The sequence below is a fragment of the Miscanthus floridulus genome, chromosome 12, assembly GCF_019320115.1.
Source record: "Miscanthus floridulus cultivar M001 chromosome 12, ASM1932011v1, whole genome shotgun sequence".
Taxonomy (NCBI): domain Eukaryota; kingdom Viridiplantae; phylum Streptophyta; class Magnoliopsida; order Poales; family Poaceae; genus Miscanthus; species Miscanthus floridulus.
Genome location: NC_089591.1, coordinates 74,956,968 through 74,969,039, shown reverse-complemented (window position 1 = coordinate 74,969,039; position 12,072 = coordinate 74,956,968). Strand labels below are relative to the sequence as shown.

The following is a 12,072-nucleotide window of genomic DNA, read 5'->3' as shown; positions in this document are numbered from 1 at the left end:
CGTCGGAACTCCCGACGTAGATCTGAACGGTTAGATTTTGCCTTGGAGTATATATACCCCTCTTCTCATTTCTAACCGTTGCCCACTCATTTCATTGCAACGAACACTCGGCCAAAACAGCCCCCAAGCATTCTAGGCTCCCCTCTCTTCACTCCTTTGCTTCCAACTTTGATTCCCAAAGGGTTTGAGTGATTGGAGAGTGGATTGAGTGAGAAAAACACTTTGAGCAAGCTTGAGCACTTGATTTCTTCGTCAAGCCGGTTTGATTTGCATTTGTTACTCTTGGGGATTTTCCCTTAGCCGGCGAGGCGTCGCCCAAGAGCTTCCATCTTGTGGAAGAGCCCTGGGAAGTTTGTATTACCCTTGTTTTCTAGTGAAGAAACTCAAGTGACCTTTGTGGTATCCTTGAGTGAGGCAAGGAGGTGGAAGAGACTCCGACCAAAGTGGTCACCTCAACAACGAGGACGTAGGAGCTCCTTTGTGGGGCTACCGAACCTCGGGATAAATTCTTGTCTCCCGCGTGCTTGTTGTTATTGTGATTTGCTCGAAATTACTTGTATTTGGTTGTCTCCCTCTCTCTAGCTATTTCTTAGGGTTTGGGACTCGATCTACGGAGTGGTGGCTTATCAACGTCAAGAGAGTGACCCAACACCTTACCTTACCACTAGGAAGTGGGTTTGTAAGTTATCGGCATCACAAAGTTCATTTTAGCACTTGTAGTTCATTTCCCGTAGGGGTCGGAAGTGCTGACAGTTTGCGTTGGAAGTTCTGACCCAAACTATTGGGACTTCTGACACGTCGGAAGTTCTGACCCAAACGTCGGGACTTCTGACACGTCGGAAGTTCTGACCCAAACTGTCGGTACTTCCGACATTAACTGACTAGTGCATTTTGATTCAACTCTTTGGTTGCCGTTGTTTGGCTCCCTAGGTTTATCTAGTATCTTTTATATACTTTGTGGCTAACTTGTGAGGGGTTGTATCACTTTGATTTGGAGTTTCCATTGTGGAAACTCCTATTACTAATCGTTTCCGCTTTTAAAGGTGTTGATTTTTCAGAAACGCCTATTCACCCCCCTCTAGGCGACATCCTAGATCCTTTCACCGACCCAGTCCAGATGAACGATCGATGCGGTCGACCGCCCATGGCGACAGGCACACGGCAATGGAGAGGTGCACCGGGATGGACGAGAGCGTCGCCTGTGTCAACGCCACCCTGCCTGCAGTGTTCATGAGATGACCTTTCCAGAGAGGAATTGCTCCTTGCTCCGGCGCATCTTGCGAGTAGAGAGATGGATGCCCAAGTACTTGCACGGAAAGGCTCCGATTGTACAGGACAGCATGTTCTCAACCAGCTGAAGCTCCTCCTATGAACAAGCAATCGGGTTGGCGACACACTTTGTCCAGGTTTGTGTACAAACCCAACGCATCGCCGAAGATCTGCAGGATGGTTTTGATGGCGACGATGGCGTTCACCTCTGGCGTAATGAACATGACGACGTCGTCCGCGTATAGCGACACCCGTGAACGCACCGCGGCGCACCGGAGAGGTGAGAAGATCGACTAGGATTCAGCCCACCGAATGAGTCCGCCAAGCACCTCCATAGCTAGGACGAACAACATCGGGAACAAGGGGTCACCTTGCCGCAAGCCTCTGGCATGGCAGATGCGGTTGCTCTGTCTGCCGTTGAGGAGGACCTTGGTGCTTGCCGATCCAAGGAGGATAGACATCCAGTTCCTCCACCGCTGACTGAAGTCGAGCCGTTGTAGGACCTCCAAAAGAAAAAGGCCAACAGACGGAGTCGAAGGCTTTCGCAATATCGATCTTGAGGAGGAGGCAACTACGCTTCTTCTGGTGCAAGGTCTTGCAGGTCAGGTGAACGGCGCGAAAATTATCATGTATGGACCGTCCCTGGATGAACGCGCTCTGACAGGGATGCACCAGATCATTGAGCACCAGAGCAAGCCGACGCGCAAGACATTTGGCAATAAGCTTTCCAAAGCTATGCATTAGGCTGATCGGGCGGTAGTCTCCTCATTATGCTTAAAAAATGGTAGCCCTCATCATAACCGGAGAGGTCCCTGATGACCCATCTACCGGGGACATCTCCAGCAGCATTGATCCTAACTCCAACCTTCTGGTATTCATTGGGAATGGAACTTTGCCATACTTCCGCACTGCTATCGTTAACGAAATCACCTACGAGAGCAATGCTATTGCTACCTGTCTTGTACCAATCGATAGAGTGTGTGTGTACTAGGGTGTGTGCGTGTAGTGTAAGTTAGTGCAAAAGTTCAGATCCATAATCAAAGGTTGAGGCAATCAAAAAAAAAAATCAATAGTCAACAGAGGGGACACAGCCTCTCCCAGCTCACTCTACACACGTGTCTTGCTTGACTACACCAGCAACATGAGGCTCCTAGTCTGGAACAACAACACGTTGCTATGGAAGGTCGTTTCTAAGTCCCCTAATGGCTGTGGCCTCGTTCGCTTGAGCTTATCAATCAGAAACAGTCATACTTTTTAGTTATAGGGATAATATTTTTCTCTCACAACAAATCAACCCTACAAATCAACCACAGCAGCAATAAGTCCTACCGAACCGGTTCTGTGATCTCTATGCCTCATGTGGCCCATTTGGTTACTGCAACATATTCATAGTTGTTTCCAGCATTGTCGGGATGGACGATACTGTAGAAATTAACCGGTTTCTCTGCAGAAGTAGCAGAACAGAGAACCAGAGTACTGCAGAAGTAGCAGAACAGAGAACCAGAGTAGTATTAGTACCTAGCCTCGTGGTAGCGAGTAGCGACCGTGGCTAGCACGGCGTCGAGTGCTTACGGCCCCTCCGTCTGGAGCCTGCCGGCGGCGTCAGGAGGCGCGGCTGAGCCCCTTTGCCGTGTCTTGGGGCGCGGCTGCGACGGCTCCGTCTAGGCCCGCAATCCCGGCCGCTTTGACTGGTTTCGCCCCCACCGCCGAAAGCCGCCTCCGCAACCAGATTACCGGAGCGGCGGAGCCCTCGACGCCTCGACGGACGCCGACGAGGCGACGACACAGAGGGGCGCCTGCGCGGGGAAAGTGATCTTCTAAGCCCAATAGGGCCCAATAGGCTCGAGTGCTTACGGCCCAGACTTGTGCCCTGTCAGGCCCACGCCTTCAGAATCGGCATCGGCCCATTTACTTATGCTTACCCCGAATCCCCTCCAAAAGAAAGCTTAGACCTACCAAACGCACCCACACAAGCCGTAACTAAAGTCCCCACCAAACGCACCCTACACACAACCAGTATAAAGCCAAAAAAAATGACAACTGTGTAAAAAAAAAAGTAACAATACTTAACACGTCCATTCCTTCATATATAGCCCTACCAAACACACCCTTCACAAGGTACAACCATGATACTATGATACAACCAAAAAACCATAGCAACACTACCAGTTATAACACGTACATTCCTTCATAACGGGCCAGGCAGCTACTTCCCCAACAGCTTTTACAGGTAATCGGGCAAGCCCATATTTCACAAGCTTAATAATTTTGAAAAGCCTGAGCTGCCTACTTGCGTGCTGCCAGAACCGGCATCCGAGTCCTTGAGCTCGCGGAACTGGCGCTCTGCCATGAGGACGGCTTCACCCTGCCTGCCATCAGTGCGGTAGCCGCGCCAGCTTTTATGTTCCGCCTCTTCAGCACGAGGTCGAGTTTACCATTTGATGCTGAGCTTGATGACTCTGGAAAGATAGAGGCAGCTTTGATAGCTGCTCTCTTGTCCTTTCTGCTCTTCTCAAATTTCGATGCAAACTTCACTGAAGCCGCCGCAGTGGCATCTTCTGCAGAGGGAGGCAAGAGGCGCACTCCAAGGCCCATCTTTCTCGCGGACTTCTTCTCTTCAGCAACTCTCTTTTTTTGGCTCTACATAAAAACACAAACAGGTGGATAAGAAATGTGGTGATTGCACGGCTTATGGCGGGAGTAGTTGTTTAATTTATAGGAATTCATTGGATGACCCTAAGACGGTCGCGCAGTGCTCTGTTCAGAGCATAATCATCAGAGTGACGGCTGTCAGAGAGTCGTTGAAGGCGAACTAAAACTGGCTCAACTTCTTTTTTCTTCCGAAGATCCTCTTCCTGGTGTTCAAGCCGATACATAGGATCCGCGAGCTTGTCTCGATCTGAGGAAAGATCCGTAAATAAGCATCATGCATTTTAAACAAGGGTTTCTCATGAATAAAATAAACCTTTACAGGGTTGAACCTTCATCTGCTGGCAGCAGCAATGTCTCCGCGTCCTCAACATCAAAGTCTTCTGTTTTCTTCTGGGCACCACTGATTATGACATATTCAGTATTCTTTGGGTCTGTCTGTATGACAATTTCATGCTTGCAACACGGTGATTTCATGGTGAAGCTCCATATCTGTCAAATAAACATTTGGTGAAACAAAGTCAGAACAGCAAAGGGAGAAAGTGATTTAGAAGAATGTGTGAAATTAACCAACAGAAGCATATGGAAAGCTCTAGGCATTAACAATGTCAGATCTCAGTTTGTTAGCATATATTATATTTATATATAACAAACATGCAGACCTTCTACAGTGATATGACTAAGGTTGCACCAAAAAGTTAGGACTGAGTCCTTTCTACTACATACAATCCTTCTATAGAACTAGTATATACAATTTATTACATGATTCTACATAAACCACAGAAGGAATTAAAAGCTACTGCCTAAAACATTTTTTTGCCTCACAAGATTTTATGGCCGACTTTATTAATTATGATTCGCAACTGATAAGAAAAGATATGGTGGCCCCATTTTGCTTAACAGTGATTCAGGTAATTCCTACATCCTATATTCCTATTGCATACAAATCAATTTAATAAATGTTATTTCTCAGTTCAAGAACTGATAAAATACATTCAAAGGCAAGCACAAGTTATGAGGCACATCACTCAGTCATTTAAAGAGAACTTAGTTAGCAACCTCAACACCAATATCTACAGTACACGTGCCTAAGTTTTACCCTTGGTTTGATGCTAACCCCTTTTCCAAGAAATTTTGGTTCTACTTTAAAATTTACTAAATCAAGATGAATGTGATTGACCAAGTGAGGTACACTTGACAGAAAACGATGATAGTCCAGGAAAGAATGTGAGGTGGGTAATGGGTGCTTCAGTTTGGTTCCTGGCTGAAGCTAAACCAATATACTGGGGTGGATAAGTAAATATTTAGGCTCAATTTAGCCTATGCCAAAGGAAATTCAGCAGATTTGCATATACCAATCAATTAAAAAAAATGAGAAGTCATCCTATGCTTCATCACATGTCGGAGACTGTCAAACAGCAACAGTGCATAGCAATGTAAGTAAAAGTTGTACAGTAATCAGTCAGGTACCTTGGTAGAGTAATAATTTCCAACTTGTTTCTTCTCAGCATTAAATCTTACTCCCTTCGCTATCATGGAATTGCATCCACCACACCAAATGTTAAAAGGCATCTCAAATCTGCAAGATCAACCCGAGTGTATACTAAACCAATGGATGGGGGAAAAAACTAGAATAATGGTTTTGCAAAAGAAATATATAATCCTATGCAAATAAGCAAACTCAATAGAGACATGCATATGTTTACTTTATCTATCTATCAGCCACTTTCAAAAATCCAATAAACATATTTGCGGTAAATGTGATACACCATTCAGCAGTACCCTGCCTTTCAGCCAAAGGTAATCTGATGAACTGCATCAAATTCAAGGCACAAGGATATAAAAGTAGGATCAATCTGCCAAACTGTTGTTGAAGGATGTTTAATGCTTCAAAAGGTAATCAACCAATGACAAGTTAATAGGAAAGGATTAGGAATAACATTCATGAACTTGTTGGCATAAGTGTTCCATCCATACATGTCAGTCCTCTAGTCTCTATTTGTTATTACGGAACCTTTCCCCCCAATGCCGAACCCCACCCCAAAATCATGCAAACAAACACATGGACATACACAGAGAGGTAACAACAGAATGACAGATCCATGTGGGGCCTGTGGGGTTCATATAATTTGCAATTATATATGTTAATCATGTAATGTTTGTGTTAATTGATTTAAAATCAATATGCTTGGTTCCACAGGTTTTAAATCCTGGATCCTCCATTGGTGTACATAACCTAACATCACATCCTTGTGTATGATCAAATAAGAAAACAAAGTAATGTTTCAGAAGAAAGAAACCTTATAATCAGGATGCCCTGGTCTAGCTTCCTCGCCCGCTCCCTGAGCGCATGCTGGCCATGGAACTTGTTCAACCCACCCTGGTCCAGCACAAACATCGGCAACAGCAGCACGAATCAGCGACCACAACATATACTAAACCAAAATGAATACGCTACACGATGTTTCATCGACGAAGAGATCCGTACCTTCTTGGGGCTCCATTCCGGCGGGTAGTAGAAGTTATCCGCCCTCGCCGCGGCGAGCGACGACTGCAGAGAGCCAAAAGAATCAATCCGTCAAACAATCGAACCGCCGGCAAATAACAAAGCATCATGCTCCCGACCGACATGGATTTTGCACCAGACTTAGGACAGGTGTGGACGAATATTACGAGGGAGACCACCGAGATTTGGGAAGGGGAAGGAGGGAATAGAGCGAAGCCCCTAGGGTTAGATCCCCAACGTACCATGTTGCCTCCTGGGTGGGAGAAGGGGAGAACGAGATCGGCAAAGATGCCAAGTTTCAGGCGGCGGCAGAGATGGCGACCGTGGCGAGCACGGCGTCGAACCGCCCTGGGGAGATCGACGGCCGAGGACCGTGAAGGCGTGCAACGTCGGGAAGAGGGGCGGCGAGCCAGCTACTGCTTGACTCTCTACCGTCTGTTTGCCCGCAGCCTTGTTTTTCCGCGGCTACGACTCGGGCACCGTCTGAGCTAAAAAGGCCGCCTCCGCAACCACTCCTTCGAGGCCCAATAGGGTCGACTGCTTATGGCCCAGATTTGTGCGCTACCAGGCCCACGCTTTCCCTACAGCTATGGTACGGTGGCAGCCCAGCTTACCCAGATTTTCTACTACAGAAGAAAGCGCGGCCGCGCCGGTACCGCCAGCGCCGCCGCCTCGCCCCCCCGTCGGCGAACTCTGGCCGCTATGTAAGGTCGGAAACGATCCAGACCCCTTCGCAGTTGACGGGTCATCTGCAACCGCCATCGACGCCGTCGCGCTGCCCCTGTGGCGGCGATGCTGCAAGTCTGAAATCTTAGTCCGGCGGTCTCAATTCGTCTCTGGACTGAGTTCTTGTCTAAGGGCACATTTAACTTTACCAGTTCTTGTGCACCTGTCGTTTCCAGTCAGCTGCAAGTGCCGTTGTAGATACAGGCGTGGCATTGGCACGATCAGCCATAACTCGCCGCTAGCGTCGCTGAATGATGATCAGCTTCTGGTCCTCGGCTTCGGCTCCTACTCCATGGGCAAGGTTGTGCCGGTTCCCACTTCCCAGGATTTTGGATGCGTTGCGTTTGTGCATAACAAATTTCCAGATAGCTGCGAGTGTCAGCACCTGCGTCATTGCCATCAGTCTAGATTTCAAGAGTTAGCATTTGCTTTGAAATGTCTGCCGCGCTACTCTCAAGTTTTGTCACGGAAGCTGTGTAGACTCTTACGGTCTTACCTGCCTATTAGCGTGCGAAAAATGGCCGCAGACCTTTCCGTCCTTCGTTTCACCCAGTCCCAAACACGCAATGAAGACAAAAGTCCTTTTGATGTTCAAGTTCAACAGCTCTACATCTAAGGTCTGTTTGGTAGAGCTCCATCCGATTCTAATTCTTTATAGAAGCAGATTTTCTAACAGAAGTGATTCTGTGGCTGAAGAAATTCTCTTTGATTTTTTAGCATAAATTTTCAAAATCACGACGGAGAATCACTCCACGGAATCAGGAGAAGCTACTTTTTCCAGCTCATATCCTCTTAGTTCATTTCAGATAATCACTTCACAGAATTAGCAGAGAATCACTTCTCTGTGAAAAATTACTTGACAGAGCTTCCACTGGATTCGAGAGAGAAACAGCCCTATATATACACACAGCTACAACTCCTCTACTGCCGAGGCAGAACAAGAGCCTAAAATGGCCACGGCCTGCTTTCCCGTTCTCATCCTCCTCTTCTTGAGTTCGTTTTGCAAATCCGATGACCACCTGTCACAAGCAAAGTCGCTCTCCCCCGGCGAAACGCTCATCTCCGATGGAGGAGCCTTTGCTCTCGGCTTCTTCTCCCTGGCAAACTCCAACAACAACTTGTACATCGGGATCTGGTACCATAACATCCCGGGGCGCACCGTAGTGTGGGTCACCAACCGCGACAGCCCAGTCACCACGCCCTCATCTGCCAAGCTTGTCATCACCAACAGCTCAGAGCTGGCGTTGCTGGACTCCAACGGCCGCTTCCTGTGGACAAACAATGTGACCAGTACTGTTGATGCTGGAGCTGTGGTGGTATTACTCAACTCGGGAAACCTTGTGCTCCGTTCCTCCAACGGCACAGAGATATGGCAGAGCTTAGCTTTGATCACCCGACTGACACCATCCTTCCAACCATGAGGCTGTTGATAAGCTACAAGGATCAAGTGGCCACCAGTCTCGCTGCTTGGAAAGGGGCTGACGATCCATCAATTGGCGAGTTCTCTTGCAGTGTCGATCCCAGCTCTGACCTTCAGATCTTCATTTGGCGTGGAAGCCAGGCATACTACCGCACCACTGTGCTTGACGGTATCTCCGTGTCCGGCGACACAAGTCGAAGCAACATCAAGGTACCGTTTAGATGGCAAAATTTTTAACGAAATGTCACTGTAGTACTTTCGTTATTATTTGGCAATTAGTGACCAATCATAGTCTAATTAGGCTTAAAAGATTTGTCTCGTGAATTTCGTCTAAACTGTGTAATTAGTTTTATTTTTTATTTATATTTAATGTTTCATGCATACGTCCAAAGATTCGATGTGACGAAAAATCTTTAAAAAATTAGCATTTTGGAGTGGAACTAAGCAGGGCCAACTTTATCATGCACAAAACCGTTGTCAACACAGAGGTCATCTTCTACTTCATGTACACAGTCTCCGACGGCGCACCCTACACACGTGTACTGCTTGACCACGCCGGCAGATTGAGAATCCTGACATGGAGCAACAGCACATTGCCCTGGACAGTCACCTCTGAGTGCCCAGGGGATTGCAATCTCTACGCCGCTTGTGGCCCGTTCAGTTACTGCGACCAACACAGGGGCTGCTCCAACGTTCCGGTGCCCTGATGGGTTTGAGCCTCTTGACAGTCTCAACTTTTCAAGAGGATGCCAGAAAAAGGAAGCCCTGAAATGCGGGAACGGAAATCATTTTGTGACCTTGCCCAAGGCCTTGTTTAGTTGGTGAAATGGTACTGTAGCACTATCGTTGTTATTTGGTAATTAGTGTCCAATCATAATCTAATTAGACTTAAAAGATTCGTCTCGTTAATTTCGTATAAACTGTGTAATTAGTTTTGTTTTTTATTTATATTTAATGCTTCATGCATGCGTCCAAAGATTCGATGTGACAGAGAATCTTGAAAAATTTTATAAAATGGAAGGGAACTAAACAGGCACCAAGGTGAAGCTTCCTGACAAGTTCCTGGATGTGGGGGACAGAAGCTTCGACCAGTGCGCAGCTGAGTGCAGCAGGAACTGTTCTTGCACGGCGTATGCCGTCGCCAACTTGAGCAGTTCTGGCACCATGGGTAGCACATCTAGGTGCTTGGTCTGGACTGGGGATCTCGTTGACATGGGTAGGGCAGCACTTATAGCTCAGAGCTTGTACCTCCGGCTCGCCGAGTCTTCACCTGGTATGCACTATCCAATCACCACATTTATTTGATCCTGCAGTGACATTTACAAACTATACCGACATTAGTGCAAACACATAGTAAATCATCAACCAATCGCATTATAATCTCAATGCTTTTAAATTCATTATTACTGGTAACAATTTTAATAATCGTAACAGTAAATAAACGTATAAGCATATGTGATATAACCTCCACAATATCAAAACCCCAGGAGCAATGTTGGAGGTGTTACCATTTGAGTGGTAGAAAAAATATTTTAAGCATATCAATCTATTAATCATTGTGGAGGTGCAGTGTTCACAAATCAGTTTGTTTCCGTGTGCAGTTCAAAAGAAAAGGAATTTAACAATGATTTTACTCTTGACCATACCAAGCCTGGTGCTACTTGCATCCATAGCCCTTTTCTGGGCACACAAATACAGAGGTAAAAATGATAAGAGCCATGTTCTCCAACATGCTACATTGTGCTTTAAGTGTTGATAACAAGAACCCTTTGATTTTTCTACTAGCAGGCAAACGGCAAAAGAAGGAAGCTCAGAAGAGAATGATGATAGAATACTTGGAGTCTACAGATGAACCTGGGGAGAAAAATATAGAATTCCCATTTATTAATTTTAATGACATTATTGCTGCAACAGACAATTTCTCTGACTCTAATATGCTTGGGAAGGGAGGATTTGGTAAAGTTTACAAGGTAAGAGTTCTAAAATAATTTTCCTTTTTCCATGAAACTCACAGTGATAAACAAAGTACTATTCAGTTACCTCATTTGGAATGATTAAAACGTCCAGGGAAAGTTGGAAGGTGGCAAGGAAGTAGCCATCAAGAGACTTAGTAAGGGTTCTGAGCAAGGCACAAAGGAGATTAGAAATGAAGTGACATTGATCGCAAAACTGCAGCACAAGAACCTAGTTAAGCTTCTTGGTTGTTGTATTCATGAAGATGAGAAATTGTTGGTTTATGAATACTTGCCCAACAAAAGCTTGGATTCCTTCCTTTTTGGTAAATTCAAGTATCAATAGTTATCACTCTGCAAGCAAATACAGTTCTATATATGCATTATGATAATGCCTCATTTCGTGCTGTTCTTATCAGACTCTACGAGAAAGAAAATGCTTAAGTGGCCAACAAGGTTCAAGATAATCCAAGGGATAGCTAGAGGAATTATGTATCTCCATCAGGACTCAAGACTAAGAATAATCCATAGAGATCTAAAAGCCAGCAACATCTTGTTAGATAAGGAGATGAGCCCCAAGATATCAGATTTTGGTATGGCTAGGATATTCAATGGTGATCAGATTCAAGTTAATACTAACAGAGTTGTTGGGACCTAGTAAGTTACTCCTTCATTGCTGATTATTCATATTGAATTTATATGCCTGCACTTTGTCAAACTATGCTGACTTTATAGGTGAAATCATTTGCATAGTGGTTACATGTCTCCTGAATATGCAATGGAAGGTGCCTTTTCAGTCAAATCGGACACCTACAGCTTTGGCGTTCTATTGCTGGAGATTGTAAGTGGATTAAGGATCAGGTCAACAGACATTATCATGGATTGTCCTGACCTTATCTCATATGTAAGTATCGAAATGCATAGAATTCAGGGCTAAAGCTATCCACAAACAATAGAGGTGACCTCACTAGTAAATTTATCTCTGTTCAGGCATGGAACTTGTGGAAAGATGGAAAAATAGAGGAACTGGTGGACTCGTCAGTTATGGAGAGTTGCTGTCTTGAAGAAGCTTCACGATGCGTCCATATAGGGCTCTTGTGTGTTCAACACAGTCCAAGTTTCAGGCCCCTCATCTCAACAGTTGTGTCCATGCTGGAGATCAAAACCATGCAGCTCCCAGTACCAATGCAACTTGTGTATTTTGCACAAAGGGACGGTGAACCTAGAAGAGTCAGTGATGACAGGGTATTGTCTGTGAATGACATTAGCTTCACGACGCTAGAAGGCCGTTAGATCTTAGATGTTCAATGCCAATTTTTTCTGTGTAAATTTTAGCATTTTGCAACAGTGTAAGAAATCTTCTCTTAATTGTAGATGGACAAGAGAATTCTGTCATAGGTGGTTGTTCTGTCTCTGAGCGTATTACATAGAAAACACCTAGTTCGAGTAGAGTCTAGAGTGTATGCGAAAAAGAAATAGCTGTGAATGATGCATTAAGAATTGATGATATTTGTATCGACCTGATATACCTAATTTCAGAAAAATGGTAT

The 12,072-nt window shown here is 45.5% G+C and overlaps 1 protein-coding gene and 1 pseudogene across 1 annotated transcript; one reads left to right on the top strand and one right to left on the bottom strand.

Moving 5' to 3' along the window:
- Positions 1-3,330: 3,330 nt before the first annotated feature.
- Positions 3,331-6,881, bottom strand: LOC136496681 (uncharacterized). The gene is made up of 7 exons (XM_066492417.1): positions 6,667-6,881; positions 6,407-6,469; positions 6,219-6,298; positions 5,389-5,497; positions 4,251-4,410; positions 4,005-4,168; positions 3,331-3,909 (listed from the first exon to the last, which is right to left on the bottom strand). The coding sequence occupies exons 1-7, from the start codon at positions 6,667-6,669 to the stop codon at positions 3,556-3,558; spliced, it is 933 nt and encodes a 310-aa protein (XP_066348514.1). The 5' UTR covers positions 6,670-6,881; the 3' UTR covers positions 3,331-3,555.
- A 1,219-nt stretch (positions 6,882-8,100) lies between these two features.
- LOC136497937 (G-type lectin S-receptor-like serine/threonine-protein kinase SRK) lies at positions 8,101-11,815 on the top strand (annotated as a pseudogene).
- Positions 11,816-12,072: the final 257 nt, after the last annotated feature.

Excerpts from the sequence above, each read along its gene's own strand:
- LOC136496681 (XM_066492417.1), bottom strand. Across the intron at positions 6,299-6,406 it reads CGGAATGGAGCCCCAAGAAG|GGTGGGTTGAACAAGTTCCA; the intron begins GTACGGATCTCT and ends GTGCTGGACCAG. Across the intron at positions 5,498-6,218 it reads CAGGGCATCCTGATTATAAG|ATTTGAGATGCCTTTTAACA; the intron begins GTTTCTTTCTTC and ends TTGATCTTGCAG.